Raw genomic sequence first — 20796 nt, 5'->3', positions numbered from 1 at the left:
TCTACAAATATATATTCGAAATATTATAACATTTTCAGATCATATGATCTCATTACTGATGAGAGCATGATAATGACATTAGGGGATTCTGAGTGTATGCTTATAATTAGTGAACTTGAAGGTAAATTCAAAGGGATTGCCCTTAGATTCTTCTTTTCAGTAAATTGATCATTTGAATTCTCTACTTATCAGAAGGAAGAGTATGTGTTTTCTTCATGTGGGCTCCACTCAAATTCTATATTTTTCATTCATTGTATCAGGTTCTAAAGTCCAAACAGAGAAAATGAGGGTGGAGTAATCGAGCTCCATGAATGCACCAGTCATTATAAGATTAGATATTTTTGCCGAATAGAAGGACCAACCAATCTATGTGGGCATGCAGGAATCAACTCCCTTTGCTTGATTCTGGAAATATGACCTTTTTAGCTTAGAGTCATGGCGGCTGGATTTAACAATAGTCTACTACTACTATAACAGGGAAGTTACCCTTTTTCTTTGTTTTTGATTTGATTTGGAGCACCTTTTCATTGACTCCTTAAGCCAAGGAAAGAGGGTAGAACCAACCAGGAAGGCAGGAAGCAGCTAGGTGCAAGAAACAAATCACTGATCTGGGTTTTATCTCATTTCTTTATTTGATCTCTCTCTTCTGTTCATTGCATCATCATCTTTCAGGAGGGGAAGAAATAATGTAATCCATTTGTCAAACCAACACGTTTCTTGACTTAAGCGACTGAAGGAAGGATCAGGCCAAGCTTCCTCTTGACGCTAATAAACTATAATTCTCTTCCACAGTTCCACCTGAAGCCGATGAAGAAGAAGTAGATAACCCTGTAAATACCCAAAACAGAGAGGTTTGCAGTCACATAGAGAGATGAAGCTTCAATTTGGGTTCTTGCTGTTAGAGTTACTGGTTTTGTTTTTCTCAGTTGCAGCTGCAGTCGATTCCAATACCTCTACATGCCCACTTGATCTTAGCTATGTGCAGACGATCCCTTGGGATGATTCTTCTTGCAGGAGTAATTACCAGCAAAACACGAGCCAAAGTGGAGCAACAAGCAATTGCTGCCAAACCCTTCTCAGTCTCTACGGAATTGCTTTTTCTCAGCGTCTTAAAGACACCTCCCTCTTCCAGCTCCCAGATGTCAACACCTCCACAGTTTGTTTGGATGCCTTCCAATCCAGTCTTGATTCCCTTTCTCTCCCTTCCAACCTTGTTTCATCCTGCTTCACTAACCCTAGCCGCTTTGTTATCAGTTCCACTATGTGTGCAGGAATTCAAACCAAGCAAAACTGGATTGACAAGTTAGGTCATGCTACTCCTTTAAACTCTGGGTGTTCTTCTGATCTCTCTGGTGCTGCCTGTGATGCCTGCGTTGCCGCAGGCCAGAAGGTTCAAACCAATTTAACTGCTCTCGACGGTAATATTTCTCATGCCACTAATTGCTGGTACTTCACAATCCTCTATGCCGGTGGAATTGTCAACCAATTTGGGCCGGAGAACGTCAGCACAGCTTCCTGCATTTTTGGGCTCCCAATCAATTCTACCGTGGATGGAAGCAGCAGCAGCAGCAACTCGGCTCTCGTGCCTGCTTTGATTGGTGCTGGTTTGGCTATTCTGATTATCTCCAGTTTATTGGGTTTATATGTCTGGTGGCATTGGTTTAGGAAAGGTAAGCCTGTTGGGTGTGATGTGGAGAAGCTGGGAGCGAAACCAAGATTGCGTCGCAATAATTTCTCTGTTTGGTTAAAGATCACTGATCTTGAGAAGGCAACTAATTATTTTTCAGAGAAGAATTTGATTGGGAAAGGTGGATGTGGAGTTGTGTATAGAGGGACCTTATCAGATGGTACTCCTGTTGCTGTGAAGAAAATCACAGAATCAGATTTTCAAGGGGATGCAGAGTTCTGTAATGAAGTTGAGCTCATCAGTAATCTGAAGCACAGGAATCTAGTCCCCCTCAGAGGCTGCTGTGTAACAGAAGAGGAAGATGATTATGAAAGAGGCCGACAGAGGTACTTGGTTTATGAGCTGATGCCAAATGGGAACCTTGAAGATCATCTGTTCGGTAAAATGATGAACCAACAACCTCTAAGTTGGCCTCAGAGGAGGAATATAATCTTGGATGTGGCTAAGGGGCTTGCTTATCTTCACTATGGAGTGAAACCTGCAATTTATCACAGAGACATTAAGCCTACGAATATACTATTAGATGAAGACATGAGGGCAAGAGTTGCAGACTTTGGGCTGGCCAAGCAAAGCAGTGAAGGGCAGTCTCACCTCACCACCAGGGTTGCTGGCACACATGGCTACTTGGCGCCGGAGTATGCTCTCTATGGCCAGTTGACAGAGAAGAGTGATGTTTATAGCTTTGGTGTGGTTTTATTGGAGATAATGTGTGGCAGGAAAGCACTAGATTTGTCGTCCTCAGACTCACCAAGGTCGTTCTTGATCACAGACTGGGCATGGACACTAGTGAAATCAGGACAGATTAAAGATGCATTGGATGCTTCACTACTGAAAGATGTGGATGATGCAAACAGTATCTCAAAGGAAACCATGGAAAGATTTGTTCTGATTGGGATTCTGTGTGCTCATGTCATGGTGGCTCTAAGGCCTACAATCTTGGATGCATTAAGGATGTTGGAAGGAGACATCGAGGTACCTTCGATTCCGGACAGGCCATTGCCTCTTGGTCGCTCATCACGTTGCATTGATGGAAACACCTTCAGTACATTGCCCTTCTTGGACAGTCCTCTGTTAGACATGAGAGACATGCTTCGGTAATTATAAAGAAAAGATCTTGTAGATGTAAATAGTTCAAAGCAGTCCTTCTTTTCGGCCAAATTGTTCATAGTCATGGAAACATGTATAGTGAGGGTGACAATAGCATTTCGTTTGTTCTTAAATCTTTGTTGTTCATACAAAAATATCCAATTCTGGAGTGTAAGCATTTCCCATGGGGAGTGCCCATACATATAACCTTGCAACAGCCCTATTCTTGTATAATTTTCATTTGGGTTTTTGTTGGTCTTGTATATGTCTTCAGCTTCAGCGTTCTATGTGCCAATTCCAAATGCATTTAAGTCTGAGTTTCCTTGTTCTATTTGTTCTTTAATTGAGAATTACATGAGAAGTTTGGAAGGAAATAAGAAATTCCCAGAAATATACTGAATTTCCATATATATAGCTAATTTTCAGAAGATCAATGAAGATCAGTTTGAAAACATATGGTTCTCCCCCTTCCCAACTTCCCCCCTTGTAGAGTCACCATACAATGTGATGCACGAAGAAAAATACTGTATATTTTCTAAAGAAAGTTTCAAAATTTAGCCCATGCTGGAAGTTCTTCAAATATAGGAGTTCTTCTTTCTTTTCAAGGGAGCTTTAGGCTAATTTACTGAAAATAAGGGGTGGGTATTATTACATATACCATAGGATCGAACCTTGACCTCCCCACTGAAAAAATAGAAATTTCATAATTATGCATTCGCAAGACAAAGTAGCAAAGCATCCAAGCACCAAACAAAAAATAGGAAAAAAAGAAAAAGAAAAGGGGCAAAGGTTTTTCTTCATCCCATGGCATTGTAATTGAACTCTTGGGTCAGCATAACACTCCCACCGTCACTTAAGACAACTTTGGAACGACCCACCGTCTTAACAACCAATGCTACAAATCCATGATAGGCAAAGGAGAATTCAATCCTCAAAAGGAAGTCATAAAGCACTAAAGAATCAAGAACACCAGGAACGTCACTGAAATTACCACTCTTCACTAAACTGGAAAACCAAGGAACTGTAGCCCTCCTTTTAGCGCAAGGGTACTGGGAGTACAAATACTGTTCCGTATGGGTTCATAAAATTTACAATGATGCAGATACTATTAAACATGTCAGACATCATCCAGCAGGTATGCCATATGACTAAATGTGCTGGGAGTTCAATCTAGTAACCAAAAAGCTCTGAAGACTTGGGAGTGAAGGATTTAGATCCGAGTCCGTTTGACATCATTCTCTGGGACACTTATATCTCTGTCATTGCCCTTAACTGGAACCACAGTTTGCCCCTGTATCAGCACAAAACTTGTTGCAGTTAACTCACCACTGGATTCACATCTGCCCAAGTGATCCACAGGTCAATGATTCACTTGCAACATTGTCACTACACTAGTAAATCACATTTGTATAGCATTTGCCTATATGTTTTCACAAACTTGACCACTTAGAATGGGTATTAGGTCTTCAACCACACCCAAACCCCACCCCCACAAACAAAAAAAAAAAAAAAAAAAAAAAAAAAGAAAAGAAGGGTAACTGATGTCATGATGTTATAATGTTATAAGTCATGAAAAACATGAAATCATATGAATGACTACTTTTCATGGACGGTCCAGATCCTCTCCATCCTAGCGGGCAGGTCCATTTGTAAGGGTGAAGGAATGGGAGGACGGGCAGTTGGGTGGATAGGATATGCACACATTCATGGACAGATTTGTACCAAACAAATAATGACAGTTCCAACTACTCTCAGCACAGAGTCCAAAGAATAAAAAGCAAAAATGATTTTACTGTTTCATCAGGAACGACTGCATATCTCTCTGACGGTGAAATCCATGTCTTGCCTGCTCAAAAAAATGGAACCATAAAAGGTGAGAACCTTAAACGAGTAATCAAAGCATATGTCACAGACTTTGACGTGCAGAGCCAATGAACCTACAGAGATGTACCTGAGAGTGATTCAACCTTTGATGATTTGATCTGTCGGCAACTAGATCCATCAACACTCAGTATCTCCAAAATTTTGGGAATATTTCTGCGGTTTCCAGAAATGAAAATGCTGTAAGTTGAAGCTAACATGTATGGCAAGAAAAAATAAGGTACCATACCAAACCTTCAGTTTTAAGTTCCATTGACTATGGAAATTTCAGTAGACTACGCAGAGTAAAAACACAAAAATCCACCTAACACAAAAAAGAGCTAAACATGTTCATGTTCTCCACTTGTTTTTGGTCCCAACTTCAATACTTAAAGAGGATTTGAGATTCGTACTAAATAACATTACCTGCAAGATTCAAGGTTTTTAAGAATTGATTGTGGCAATATATGCAAGAATCAAGGGGAAGACCCCTTAATTGGGTCAGTGAGAATGTACATTTACATTATAGATAAATCTTGTTGCAATCTGATCTCAGCAAAGCAAATTCTCCAAACTAACAAGGAATGGTTTATTGGATTGAGTCGGAAAATACTCCCACGTTGGAAAATAACATAGTAAAGCAGCAGTATGCCCAGTGAACCACTGGGATGAGATTCGGTCATCACATTCTAAAACCGACTCTTTATACACTGGGGAATGATAAAATATGCTACAAGAAGAAAGATGGCCATCAGGCTGATTAAGCATCTGTCAGCCCTAAACCCAAGTGAACTTGAAGTTTTCAGACATAGAAATAACCTCACCAAGCTTCCCCCCCATAGAAAAAACAAAACCCTTCCTCTTCCCCAAGCCACACCCCCTGGTGTAGTCCCTCCCCCCAAAGAAAGAGGGGGAAAAGGAAAAATGATAGGTGCAATAACAAAACTGCTTTCTATGAGCAATAGAAAGGCCTGACATGAGAGGAGACTTACTCCATACCAATTTCTTTCATAGTCAATCTGATGGAAGCAAGGAGATAACAAACACTATCCTGCATGTGCTACTGACTCTTATCACCAGCTAATTTCCTGATGCTGAGCTAGTCACTAAATGAGTACCCCCCCAAATTTAGAAAATATTGCTTCCAGTTAGATTATGTGACTGATAAGCATGCATTTACCATTATTTATTTGATTTAATTCACCATACTTATTTAATTGATGAGAGCTAATTGAGTATTTTTGTGTATTTTTCAGGAATAAGGTGATTTTGGATATTAGGGATAATATGGTGTAAAGTTGGCAAATATATTAGATATTGGTGGATTTTAAATCATGGCATTCAATCTTGCTGCCCAAGAAATCATGAAAAATGAGATCTTAGCCAAATTGGAAACAGGTGGAGGTCTAAGGAACAAAATTGGTTATAAATCTGAAAATCGGGTAAACAGACATACCTTCAGTATTTTGGGCATATCTCTCTTGTATGAGCTTGGATTGAGGTGATTCAAGATGCTATGGAACGATATTGAAAATATCTACAACTTTCTAGTTTTGAGTTTTTCCAAAATCCGAACAAATAAAGGTCAAATCGATGGGTAAAGAGAGGGGATTCATGTGTGCGGGAGACATAAAAGAGAAGCCAGCCACAGAGAAGAGAAAAAAGACGGCGAACGCAGCTCTCATCTCTCTCATTGTTGAAGAAGAAGACCACATCTCTCTCTCTCTCTCTCTCTCTCCCTTCATCTTTATTTTTCTTATGAACTTTGTGATAATGAGTAGCTAGTTCCTTTTCTTTGGGATGTAGATGAACCATGCTTATTTCATTAATTTGATTGTTTTGTATCTTCTAGCTGATTGTGTTTGAGTTTGGCCAAAGATGTTCTATAGCTCAGCAAACTAAGCGTGCCAAGCTTCCACGAAGGACGATAGTCTTGCGAAGATAGGGCATATCTAGGAAGACCATCCCTAATTTACTTTGAAGTGTAGAGTTATATCGGTTAGGGAAAAGCATTGGGGATTCGAAATCCCAAAGATCTTCACATATTCATAATTAACGTTTTTGCATTAATTAGTAGATTTAGTTTAAATTTAGTTTTGTTGAATTCAATCTTAGTGACTTAGCCTTTTAGTTCCCCATAGTTCGACCCCGTACTTTCTGCTTGCTAGATTAGTATAAGATTTTATTTTTGATTGGTTAGCGACATGATCAGTGATGGCCACCCCTATCATTTTGGCATCACAGTTTTATGTCTGGTGTACAAGCTCTATATCAACAGAAACAGTGAATGAAGGGGACAAACATAATCTATTCTCACACTGGCTAGAGGCTTTCCGCACAGAAAGCTCTTCAATTTGTCTCACATCAACAGGCGTACATGTAAATTTTCCAGACCAAAAACATGTGCATAGTGATGTGTTATTAAAGGATGACTCGAAGTTCCAAACATTGGCCTAGTTGCAGATGCATTTACCTGTCAATAGAATCACCATGCCCAAGTTGTCCATTTGTACCCCTACCCCAAGAAAAAACATTCTGTTTTTCTGTAACAGCAAGTGTGTGCCTCCATCCACAAGATATTTGCATCACTTTCTGCAACCATAATCATGGAACTTTTAAGAAAATGCAAATAGAATAAATTGTTCTAGATAAAGCATGCACCCCTAAGATGAAAGCACAGAAGTAGGGAGTAGCCAACTAAGATACTCCAATCAGTTTACAGATATAAGGAAACAAGAACATGCCTGTTCCTCTGGAAATTTGACTTGCACTGGCGAACAGTGGTCAACATGATCACCAACACCAATCTGTCCAAACTGTATCAAAAGATAAAAGTGCAAACTTAGCTGAAACCAAAAACCGAGCTTATAATAAACATGTATCTGGAGCAGTCAACGTATAAAATCAAATCAAGGCAAGAATGAAGAGTTTAATGGATTTGGGATGTCAAAATCACAGTTAAAAATAAGTGACTAAGCAACCCAAGGCATCAAAGGGGGCCATGGGCATCAAGGCTGCCTCAACAAGGTGCCTAAGTATGACCTAAACAATTATGGTCAAGATACTCAGGTTTGCTGAACTATTAATGACCGAAATATCAAAAACCCAAATATCCTATTAGGTGTAGGCAAGGATTCACACCATGTAAGCTTCCAATATATCAAAACCATAAACAATCAAAAGAATAGCAGCACCAACAACAACTCAGCCTTATCCCAACGAAATGGGGTTGGCTAAATGGATCCCTTACCTTCCAATCAGCTATATTCGAGGTCATATTGGATACAAGGACTAAGCCATGCATGTCTTTTCTCACCACTTTTCCTGAGCTTATTTTAGATCTGCCCTAGCTCTTTGTTCCTTTAATTTGGGTTATGTAATTTCAAAATATTAGAAGTACCAACTCTTCTCACAGTTATGCCCTTCATTGCCCTTTCCTCGTCCACTCTGAAACAAAAGGAGATCAGTTGGTACAGAAACTGCAAACTATGAAGATTATCCTCTCCTCCATCCTCCCAACCACTGTAACCTGTAAGCTGCTACCTTGAAAGCAGATAACCTGTTACCCTGCATGCATGTGCATGGGTAGAAAGGCTACCAGTCTTTTTTTGAAACTTATTTATCGCTCATTGGTACTGCATTGTGTTAGTGAAATTGTGAATCTTTGGGTCTTCTTTATTATCTTTAATTGCAATATAGCAATGGATTTAATTGGACGGCTTGATTCCTAAGGAATTGGATCGTTAAACCAATTGATATCAGAGCTAACGTGTGCAGCAAAATGGAGGCTCCACTTGAACCCAACAAGTCTAGTAAAACAGCATATCTACCTATGAATACAAATGCATAAGACCAAGCTCCATCCATAGCCCAACTCGGTAGGTCTCTCTTTTAAGAATTCACAGTCCACATTGCTTTCCTCTGCATGTTTCTTCTCTCTCTTCTTAGGTGAGTTTGCATCAGAATAGTTCACAGAAATGATGTTCATTGTTTTGCCTGAGGTCTGCACAGACCTATTTCCCCTTTATTCACATAGACTTAACCTCTAATGAGTGGGAGCCAGCCGAAAACACCCCCCCAGCACGTGTGCGGATAGGCACCTTAATGGTGTTGCCTAGCGTCTAGGCCCCCTTCAAAGCCATGATTCACCTAGACACCATAATAAACATGCATTACATACAAAGAAACCTTGATGCAGTCAATATTAGCCACATTTAGCTTCCCCTTGATCAAGAAGGGTTGATTTGTACAGAATTTACATTAGGAAAGATAACACTATGTTAGGACAGCTATCCATTTTCACTTCCATCTTAACTTCTATTTTAACCCTTGCAAGGGTTTCTATCAAGGCACACAATTCAGCAACAGTACTCCGCTTGTCAAATTTCATGGTATCTTATCAGAGCAACAGGACAGAGGTCGATTCAGCAACTTAATCACCTATCTTCATTAGTCGTCATTCTCCTTTGTAAGAACGTCCTTTCCACCTTCAAGGTTGCTTTTTTGCCTCTGCTTTAACTCCATTAGTTAATCTTCATCTGACATGATAATTTCATTCTTTAATTTTTTGTCTTACCCTTTTTATTGTCTCAACTCTCAAGATTCTTCTTTCTTCTTCTTCTTCTGTAATCTCAAAAAACACTCAAAGTTCTTTTTTTTCAATAATCTGCAAACAAAATTATTAACTTCTGATGAAATGCTCAAACACCAGCAATAGCAAGTAACCTCTCAATAGCACTAGCGATTTTCTTGGGGACCGAAACCGAAACCGACAGACTTTTGGCCAGATATCAGCCATTTGGCGATTTTTCGCAAAATATTGTCGAATATCTCGAGAATTTCAGCGATATAAACTGAAAAATCACCGTAATTATGGATGAATTTTCAACCTATTTTTTTAATGAATTTCTCTCTCTTCTCCAAAGCTTCTCTCTCCTACTTCTTGCATTCTTGCCATCTTTTCCTTCAATCTTTGACATATAACAGTAGATCTTGCTTCATTCTTGATGGCTATAACATTGTTTACGATGATCAAACGGGATTTCCCATAGATCTGGGAGTTTTGTGGAGTTTTTTCATTTAAGAGATAATTATTGTTCTTCAAACAATTTTTTTTTTCTTTCAAAATACATGCCATAATGATATTGGATGGTTATGAAATTAAAATATGTTGAACACCGTAGGCCAATCTACGAACTCATGGAGTCAAATTTTTTTTTTCGCAAAGTAATTTATTTATTTATCTTCGGGCATAAAAAAATTGTATTCGTCTCCCCTGAAAATGCTTACTGTTTGTATGATCTGTGTTGTATCGTGATGGAAAAAACATATGTGGAACTCCATGGGCCGATCTATAGACTCGTGGAGTCAGAATATTTTTCCACCCAATAAATAATTATTTTTTTCTTAAAAATTATTAAAATATCAGTATAAAATATAAATAATTATGGAGAAAAGAGCAAAAATTAAGGAAAATGATTTTGAAAATTATGGAATAGCTATATAAGTGTTTTCAAGTGCTACTTATGTGGTTTCATTGCTAGTTTCGATATGGGCATCTTTTTTGTTTTTGCCAAAAAAATTTAAATATTTTTTTGTATTTAAAAAATAGAAAAAGTTGCTAGCTAGATACATAATTGTTTCTTTGTGTAGAGAAAATTATTTTGTTTATGACTTGCACAATCATTTTCGATGCAACAATTATCATGTCTGGCAGTGGGAGAGGAGTTGGTTCATAGGGTAGACAACAGGGACATCCACAACCACAGGGACCTGCAATGAGGGGGAGGGCTGAACCAACATAGCAGTATTGTGTTGCTATTAATGGCAACAAGAGTAGGATGAGATGTAACTTCTGTAGTAAGGAGTTTAACTTAGGTGGCATTAGCAGGTTCAAGGCTCACATCATTGGTACTTCGAAGGATATGGCCACGTGCACTGAAGTGCATCCTAATATAGTGAAGGTAGTAAAAGAGATAGAGAAAGCAAAGGGGACAAAAAAACAAGAGAAGAGGAGAGAGGATGCTTCCTTGGATGAGGTGGTGCGGGCACCATCATTTTATAGAGTTGACTTAGATTTTGATTGGGTTGTTAATCCCATTGATATCAAAGAGCAGAAGGAGAGGGATATTAGATGGGTGATGGCTAAGAGTAGGGAGGTGCAGTATCAGAAGCAGGAGAGGGCCATAGCTAGATTTACAGGAGTTGGTCCCTTTAGGGCTGCAAGGCTGGAGCATCTAGATCTAAGGACATGGGTGGTATATGTGGTATGTTCAGCCAATCATAGAGTTAGAGGGCCACTCCTATGGTAGATCATCCAGCACCACGTGACTATTCATGTAGGAGGGATCCTATCCTAGAGAAGAATCCTGACATTTTCAAAAGGAAGGGGGCCAAACAACCTAAGATTACAGGTGCATGGAAAGGGATGGCTAAGAAGGTTAAGAAGGCAGTGGCAAAGTTGATGTATTACAGTTCTATTCCAACAAACACAACACAGGTCCTGGATATGCTAGTCCCATCCCTAGAGAGGTGATGGCCATTGTACTGATTCAGGAGGAGGGGCCGCAGGAGTACATTGACAGTTTGAGATCTTTATGGGGGTCATATGGATGCACCATTATGTGTGATGGATGGACTGGTCGGACAAAAAAAATCTATCATCAACTTTATTGTGTATTATGACAGGAGGACCATTTTTTTTGAAATTTGTGGATGCTACCGGCTAGATGAAAGACCACATGTATATACTTGGACTCCTACAAAATGTTATTGATGGGGTTGGGAAGAATAATGTGGTCGACCGTCATTGACAATGGATCCAACTTCAAGAAGGCAGGTGAGGTGCTAATGAATACAATGTGCACCATCCCTTCACTAAGTGGTTGTTGGACAGGGGTGAGCTGGATAGACTAGCTTGGAGGTAGACCAAACCCATATATTGCTCAAGCTGCGGGAGTTGATGTAGATAGAGTACATGACATCTCGAGAGGGTCAAGCACATGCACAGGCGGCTATTGCCACTACAGATGAGGATTGTATGGTGTATCCTGACACACGTGAGGACGATCTGAATAACACCCTTGCAAGTCCCAGTTAAACTCGGAGGGATGAAGATGATGATGATGACAATAATCTAGTGGTGGTGGAGTATAGCAGCGATTACATGTTCTATTATCAGACACACAACATCCCCAAAGAGATACACTGGAGAAACTCGGTACACACATGCCACCTAGGATGAAGATTATGGTGGTGAGCTTCATCGTGATCGTACTACAAGCTACACTTGGCCAAGGAGGGGTGGAGGCCATGGGGGGGACAACAACACATGCATGGCCATGGTTATAGTGACGATACTCAATCATATGGCTCATATGGCCATTTCAATTTGATGGACAACTTGTTGGGAGTGATGGGATCCATGAGCCTGGAGGAGTCCGTAGGCTCCACATCTGCTTATGGTTATGGGGCTTATGATTATGGTGTCCAACCCGCACATGGACTTGATGGTACATACCCGTCTTCTAGGAGTTTGCACTACTATGGGTACGATGATGGATCATCTATGAGCTTAGATGACTTTAGAGGCATAACATGGACCACATTTACTTATAGGGATTATGATGGTTGGGGCCATCATCATCAGAGTGTCCCAATTATCCCTCTCGGTGGCTCGGGGACAACTGGTATTTTGGAAGCAGTATATGAATACAGTATGCCACCAGACCCACCATCATATGCACCAGCAACACCACACCCAGCAGGGTCTCTTGACTCTCTTCCATATCTCTATTCTCATTACCCTCCTGATGGGAGTAGTTTTGCATCAATAGATGATGCCAATTATAGAGGTTTAGTTCCTTTGTACCTCAATAACTATCAGCATGAAATGTCATGGAGTGACTTTAAAAATATTAAGGAGGAGAAGCTCATAGTTGCAGCCTTTGGGCCTTCTAGCATGGGACATGAATCACAGGACTCACAGTAGATGGATCCACCGAGGCATAGTACTTTCCAATTTTGCCTGTATAGTCGGGTATGTGCCGATCAAGAACATCAATTTAGGTGAGGTTTTAAGCAAAACCAACAATTCCAATGTGCTTATTGGGATTAGATTAGGCTAGACACCAAATTTGGGCCTATAATGACCTAAAATACCCCCAAAGGAGGGGTCAAAATCTGGCCAAACCTGGCCAATGTTTTGGCTGAATTTTGGCGAAACTTCACAACCTGGTTGTCACAATCATCCTAGCAATAGGCATGGAAAGAATCAGAAATTTTACTTAAAAATTAGCACAGGAGAATAGATACCATAACTTTTCTTTAAGGAATTGCAAATCAACAACAACCTGCACATGCTGAAGTCCAATAATCTAAATTGTATTCTCAAATCTGCTACAAGCCTTATCCCTGCATAGAATGTTGCCAATTTCACTACACAATACCTACTGATGTAACGGCTAATTTTCAAGCCCCATTGGATGTCTTCATGTGAATTTTTGACACAACAGGCACTTTTTGCACTCACATAGAATGACACTTGATGAATGCCAGATTCAAGTGGTAACATCATGACTTCAGATTCATGTACTTTGAGTAGCCAGACATACTGCAATAATTCAGATAATTTCTATGTTGGAAAAGAAAGCCGCTTGCCCATGTTACCTAATAGTCATAGAGTAGATGACTTCACTTCATGTACATCCTGTGTACTTGACCATGTCATGGGTCTTAACTGCTTCCATCTTCTTCAATAAGTACCAAATCACACTCCCACATCCTACTGCAGTACTACTTGGGTGGGTGTCTCAACACAAGTTACTTCAACTGCAGGTTTTTGTGTTTTTCCTTTAAGGAAATCTCATCACATAGGATACTAAAAAGCAACCTAATGCCCCCTGCTTCAGCTCCACAGCCGAATATAAAGCACTTTCCATCGTCACTTCCAGCCTCGTGGATTTCCTATATACTTCATGGACTTTAAATCTTCCTGATGCACCCATTTACCATTCAGCGCAACAATTTTTATGCTTCTCTAATGTCAGCAAATCCGATATTTAGTGCTCCTACTAATGCTGATTATCATTTGGTGTCTGAACTAGTTATCCAAGGTGTACAAGAAGTTCAATTCCTATCCTCAAACACCAACTCATTTTTTTTTTCTTCTTTTTCCAAAGAGTTTAGATGCTCCTCGTTTTGTCTCCTTTAATGACAAGCTTCTGGCATTTGTGACTCATTAGAGGGAGGGTAATAAGGGACAATTCATTGTATTAATTACAAAAAAACAATATTATGCCATTGTTACATTGAGGTGTAAGGCCATACTAGTGCGCAAGGCTCACGTGTTCAATAGGGTCTGGGGAGTCATGCATGCAGCCTTATTGCTATTTCTAGAGAGGTTGTTTCTAGGACTTGAACCCGTGACTAAGCCTTCAAAACAAGGAGCACTTGAAAAATGCGCCACAAATGGCCTTCATTGTAACTTCTATATTTGTATATATTTAATTTATATTGGAAAAGATAATATGGAATTACATTTTGTTGTAACTTCTTTTAGACCCACCCCGGGGAGAGGAACTTGATCAATTTTCTTGAACCTTAGGTGTGTAGGGTATATCCAAACCCTGTAACTTGGAGTGTGATTTCAATGATGTGGACCTTTGTGATTAAATCTTGATATCAAGTGTCCAATTCCACATGATTATAAATCTCTCCATTAATTATAAAAGCAAACACAGCCTTGAAACTATAAGAATGCTAAAGGAAAATTCACAAATAGTTCAGGTTACGTACACAAACTCCCGAAAGAAACCAATCTACATTGGCATGAAATTGTTAATTACTTTCCTAAACCATCCCTAAATTAGATTGTTCAAGCATTCTACGAAATTATATGAGACTTTCATGAAGTTCCATTTTGCAGCAGCACAATTAGTTAGAAATATTGACTTATATGTGATTAAATATACATACACATATGGATTACATGATCTAGAAATAAGGTCACCAACCTTATTCCATCCCCAGCCATAAAGTCTTCCATCAGATGTGACTGCCATGGAGTGACGCCAACCACCTGATATCTGCAAAGAGTTGAGCTTTGCCCAGATAATTGATGAATAAAATGTGACATAAAAGAAAACATTCCACATGCTTAAGTGTGCATACAAAAGTACCAGTGAAGCCAATGAAATATATCCATTCACCACATGAGTCATGAGACTAGCTTATAGATGGAAAGAGGATAGCAAAAAATAAGATTTGAAATAGAAATTTATGAAAAGGTTAATATTTCAACCATTAAAGAAATTTTAAGCATTTAATTTTTTTAGTCAATATTGTTAAAATGAGTCACAAATAAAGATTTTCACCACTGACTGGTACTTTCCAGCAATAGGTTGGTACCTTCTGTTTTCCCTCACCCGAGTAGATTACAGGAATTTTATCTGAAACAGAGATAAGAAGCACAAAGCATATAACAAGAATGGCAATTGGGTGCAGCCAAAGTACCCCTGAAGGTGACTAGCGAGCAGGATAATGGCATACATAAGAGCCTACTAGTAACGCCAGTTCTCAAAAATTTAATCAGCTAAAGCATAAACCAATCACTTCCCCTCACTGGGGGGGGGGGGGGTTCCTACCCATAGGAACATAAAACTAAATTATCTAGAAAAGATGTAGAAATAAGTTATATCTCTATGTACATGTGGTAAACCATAGAAATTCTTAGGCCTGAAAGGCTAGACTTCCTTGTTCATAAAATATTCACTTCTAAAGAAATCAATCTTAATAAATGAAGGCAATTATGCAAAGATGAATATAAAAACTGACCTGAGTAATATAATCATCATGTAGAGCTTCCAACTGATAAGGAATAAGGCGATCCTCAAAGTCGCCATGTCCCAGCTGACCATATTTGCTCCACCCGTAGGTATATAAACTCCCAGAAGAGGAGACAGCAATTGTATGCCGCCATCCACATGCAACCAGAACCATTTTCTGCCCCTAGAACATCACACAAAAAACAAAGACCTTAAAAGCAGGTCAGGAATTGATTCTTGTAAGATCAGAAACCTTGTAGTAGGACTAGAGGATGGAGCATGAAATTCCAAATTAACTGAATAATTGATCGGCAGAACTTTTGAGGTGAAATAAATTGAGGTGCCCACTAAATCTTGTTAAAACAAACACCACGAAATAGCGACTTGAAATAGAGCCAAAACGAAAGCACACAGAGATTTAATATGGTTCACACACCAATGCGGTATGCTATGTCCACGGGCAAAGAGGAAGAGTTTTTTCCTATGTAGAAAAAGAATAGGAGATCACACAACCAATCGCCAAAAACGGCATTACAAGAACTCTCTCCCAAAACCCTAACAAAAAATCCCAAATGTCTCAATAATGTGTTAGGCGAACATAAGATACATATATATATATATATAGGAATCCAATCGGGTAAATGGGTCAATCCATTGGGTTAGGTCATACCGTACCACAGGGGCTACACCCCTGCATAGATTTGAGGTGGGCTGGCCCAAGCCCTTCGCTTCCACCATAGGTCATAGGTCATTTGGGTCGCCCACCAAAATATGTCGGTGCGGGTCCATCTTCGAAATCGGATACAAGAATTCAGATCACAACATAACAAATCTGCCATGTTGCTTTAATATAAATAAAAAATAAAAATATGAATTGGCCAAAACAATCAAATATGAAAACATAGAAAGGTATGGTTTTACATACCTGCCAGTTAGGTCTAACTGTATGTGAAGTCTAAGATAATAAGATGAAATACAAGGTACCTTGTTAGCTACCATTTCATCTAGAGCACGAACTGTTAGGGAAAGGCAGCAAAAGTGTATACATCAACACTCCCCCTCATGTGTAGGCCAAGATCACATGGTCCTTCTATGTGGTCAAGATCATATGGAGAAAAAATGCCAGGAAAAAGAAATGAAAAAAGAGATTCCAATGCACATCCCAGGGGTCAAGTACATGACCTCCTATATTGTTAACATGTCAGTGACCATTTCAACTAAAAGCTCAAACTGTTAGGGGCACACCTTTATATTTCATGCCTTTGTGCAATCATCCTACAATATTTTTATATTTGCAATTTTATCCATTATCCATGTCACAAAACAGACCATGAAGAGGAGAAAAGAGCTCTACAGAGAAGTGGGAGAATAGCATAACATCTAACATGTTCCCCCAACTCACAATCCCCCAGCTATATATCTTAACAAAATGCTAATTACATAAATCCCCTGTACTCAATCCAGCAGACCATAAACTAAGATTAACCAGTCAATATGCTAAACAATCCAATGATTACTGGGAATATTAAGACACAATAGTCTACATTTATAAAACCTATTTGTGAAATATCCTCATTCATTAAAACATTCATGCTAATTTATCTTACCAAAATGGATAGACTTCCCTACTTCGACTCTAATTCTCACAGATTATTCATCAATACTCACATGATATAGTATCCTTAGGGAAAAAGAGAGAATGATTTCCAATCAGGTATTCAAAGAAGTTCTCTCTCTCTCTCTCTCTCTCTCTCTCTCTCTCTCTCTCTCTCTGTGTGTTGTGAGTTGGGATGCATCTGAATTCTGCATTGTTGACACAATGGCCAAGATGGTATGAATCATGTGGGGTATCTTAACTAAATAGGATTTGTTTGGTTTACAAGGATGGGTTCAACCGTACGAGAGAGTCTTACTCTCAAAAAGACTGTATGATGTCCTACATATTTTTTGTCTATTAGTTGAATGACTCCAATGAGGAATAGATAAATCAACAAAAAAAATTAAACCTTATGTAGATTTACCTTGTCAGAAAAGAGCAATCTTTCGGGTCTGTTTGAGCCTTGAGGACACGAAAACTGAACCATTGGACTAATTCCACCCCCATGAAATAATGCAAGTGTCTCAAAAACAGTTGTGACAAAATAAAACAAAAACCTTTGGTTGTTTCTTTAAACAAAGCCTCCAAGAAACAAAAAGTAATCGAAGCCCACATTATTTTACTAAAGAGATAAAGAAGACGATCACCCTCATTAGATTTCACTAATATGATAATGAAATTTTGTGTAATTTTATGTTGGTCTATATGTGCTTTTTGACATGCCTTCTCACAGCTGAATAGAAAAGGAATAGAAGTCCACTAATACAAGCAGCACCAAACCAAAAGCAACAGTAACTCATACAATAAGCTTAAAAGGAACAAGCAAAATAGATAAGATAACCAGGAAAAATAAAATGATCTTGGAAACTAGTCAACATACATCAACAGAAGAAACATGATGAGGGACTAAACGATCGTTTCTGTCACCCAAACCCAAGTTTCCATATCGACCCCAGCCCCAACCATAGAGCTTGCCATCTTCTGTAACTGCTGCTGTATGTTCAGCACCAGCTGCAATCATTCTAACAAATATTCCCTGCAAAATCACGCACAAAAGGCTCTAACAACAATAGCAAAAAGCAATCAAAATCATCAAATCTCAAACAGATCCCAGAGAAACATCAGCAACCAGTTATCTCAGAAACAAACCCTTAGATCTATTCAAAACCCAAGAAGGAAACCATAAAAGAGCCCCCGAGGGAGAAAACAAAAATTACCAACCGAGGATGAGAGAGAGGGGCTGAGACATGGTGGTAGTGCTAGAAGAAAAGCAAGAAGAGAGACACGTGAAAAAACCAAGAGGGAGAAAGATAGGGAGGCGGAGCCACCGAGATGAGGTGATGCACTTAAGATTGGTCAAATGGATCAATTTTTCCTCTAAAGATTAAATCCCCAATATTGGGTTCGTATTAGGCATCTTATTTTTGGGTTTATTAATGTGATGGGCCCAATATATAAACCTAGTCGGGGTGATGTTGGTTACCCCCCCCCCCCAAAAAAAATGTGGGGGTGATGTCAGTGCACAAGATTCATAGTTAAATTGAGTGTTTTGTGTTAGATTAATATAATTAATAGCTAGTTAAGAGTTCTGTTTTGAGCATGGAATAACTTTCGACCAAAATCACTGCATTTTGGAAAATTGAAACAAAACTTTCAAGATTTCGACCAAAATTTCGTAGATTTTGACCATTTCACAGGTTTCGACACTCCAATTTCCTCGGTTTTTGTTGATTTCTATCCCATTTTCACCTAATTTCCACAACTCCTTTGCCTTCAAACACCTCTTATGCTCCTCTTTCACCTTAAAACATCTCTAAAGCCACAACAACTACAAAGGAAACTTTGGCGGCAATAGAATGTGAAGCATGAGCCATACCCAACAGTTCTTAACTTCCCCTTTTTCTTTTGTTCATACCTTAAATGATCTTGCATTGCCTTGAAATTAATATATATTTAGACTAGGACTATGATCTATGATTGTGTGTTGTTTATTTTTTTTTAAATTTTTTTTAATTTTGAAAATTATTTTTCAAATTATGTATTTTTTTCAAAATACATATGTATACATGATATATGTGCTTCAACTTTATATATGTGAGACACCATCACTTGATCTAGATGGTCATTGTATTTTGTTGACTTGTATATATAACCATTCTATCAAACAATTCATGTATGTTAATGATTCTATGCCTGTACGCAATATGGATTGTACTTGTCGGAACCAGTCATTTGTTAGTATACTTGAATGATAAATTTCAAGTGGTTTTTTTAGCAAAATACGAGTTTCATTGTGTTTATTATGCTTTAAATAGGTAGAAGACGAGAAATCAGATGAAAATGAGGTCATATAAGGCCCGAAACCTAGGGTTGAAGTGTCAAAAAAAAGTAACAGATTTCGGTTGAGACCTGGGGATTTCAGTTTTTGCCTGAGTTTCGACTGTAATTTGCACCATGGTTTTGAGTTTGTTTAGTTTATTGATTCTTCTAAAGTGACAAGAGTCATTTTATGAGTCAAATTAGGAGTTCCAGAAGATTTATATATATGTGATACATCTCACATCAATTAAGGGGGATTAAGTAAAGAATGAATGTCTATTCTAAGAATTTTGGTATTGTAGAACAACACATATGGGATTGATATCCCAAATGTGATTTCTTCTCTTCTCTTTTTTATTCCTTCAAAGAATATCTGCACTGCTGAAGCAGATTAAGGAAGATATATTCCACCAACAAAAATGCAATATCAGATCTTATCTCTATATAACATGTGTCTTCAAGCTTTCCATCTCTTGGTCTCTTCCAGGACTTCTTTAAGTAAAGATTATCCAAGTAATTGAACCTGCTTATCAGATGCCACTAAGAGTTCAACTAATAAAATGAGTAGGGCCAACCACCCAGGTTGGCTGGGCATTTCAAAACCCAAACAATCCCAGACCTGCCCAACCCACAAGCTGGGTTAAGGCTGAGAATTCCTATTCTAACACAGCCAGCCTCACCCAAATATTAACTTCAAAAGGCAAAAACATTATTTAGGTTTTTCAACACAAACATGTAATTCATCCCCCCCCCCCCCGCCACCCCGCCACCCCCCAAAAAAAAAAAAAAAAAAAAAAAAAAAAAAGAAACATGTAAGAAGTGTGGTCAACCATTTAGCTATTGCAAAGACACGAGGATCGGATATTCAAAATTAGTAGTTTACACGACTCGTTGCCATGAAAACCCAGCCCCAAACATAAATTTTGTAGGCTGGAATTTCCCAATCCTAGACAGGTTGCTGGTTAAACTAGCTGAATCCAGGAAAAAGAAGAAAAAAAAAACATTTGAATCAAATCTGGATTTGAATTTTTCAGGCCCAAATTCACCATTAGAACAAAGAAGGTATGCAGAGCTACACATGGTGCAGTAATCCAATTTCCAGTCATCTAAACAAGCCTTTACCAGTACAAAGATTAGCTTTTTTCCGCTAATGTTACTTAGTTTTAAGCTCTAAAAAAGCTATAGACAGGATGGTACCCAAACAATCAAATTGGGCAAATAAAAGAGTTAAAGTAAAGCATCTTCTAAAAGAAAACAGGCACTGAAGATACCTCGAAAGCATTAACTTTTTGTGGTACGAGTGAGTCCTCAGTATGGCCAAGACCAAGCTGGCCATTTTGATTTCTCCCCCAACTTAATCAGGAAAACACAAATATCAGTGTATAAACATGCTTCTATAAGTTCTTCAAATATTAAAAGAGACA

General features: G+C 38.7%; 2 protein-coding genes across 2 annotated transcripts in view; one reads left to right on the top strand and one right to left on the bottom strand.

Annotated features, from left to right (window-relative positions):
* Window positions 1–492: 492 nt before the first annotated feature.
* LOC149027007 (putative receptor-like protein kinase At1g11050) lies at window positions 493–3051 on the top strand. The gene has a single exon (XM_089158026.1). It carries the CDS (start codon window positions 872–874, stop codon window positions 2783–2785), a length of 1914 nt encoding a protein of 637 aa, XP_089014152.1. The 5' UTR covers window positions 493–871; the 3' UTR covers window positions 2786–3051.
* Window positions 3052–3059: 8 nt separating this feature from the next.
* The window catches only part of LOC149027006 (ultraviolet-B receptor UVR8-like), a 33946-nt gene continuing 16209 nt past the window's right edge, over window positions 3060–20796 (bottom strand). Inside the window, exons 4-12 of the mRNA XM_089158038.1 lie at window positions 20644–20725; window positions 17934–18089; window positions 15467–15640; window positions 14647–14718; window positions 7378–7449; window positions 7107–7225; window positions 4725–4810; window positions 4567–4619; window positions 3060–4064 (exon numbers count right to left, since the gene is read on the bottom strand). Coding sequence (XP_089014164.1) covers window positions 3984–4064; window positions 4567–4619; window positions 4725–4810; window positions 7107–7225; window positions 7378–7449; window positions 14647–14718; window positions 15467–15640; window positions 17934–18089; window positions 20644–20725 — 895 coding nt within the window. The 3' untranslated portion in view covers window positions 3060–3983. The remainder of the gene's footprint in view (window positions 4065–4566; window positions 4620–4724; window positions 4811–7106; window positions 7226–7377; window positions 7450–14646; window positions 14719–15466; window positions 15641–17933; window positions 18090–20643; window positions 20726–20796) is intronic.

This window comes from Hakea prostrata, chromosome 1, assembly GCF_041222555.1.
Source record: "Hakea prostrata isolate BN-2017 chromosome 1, UWA_Hpros_2, whole genome shotgun sequence".
Lineage (NCBI taxonomy): Eukaryota > Viridiplantae > Streptophyta > Magnoliopsida > Proteales > Proteaceae > Hakea > Hakea prostrata.
Note: the sequence above shows the minus strand (reverse complement) of the source record. Positions and strands in the feature narration are given on the sequence as shown.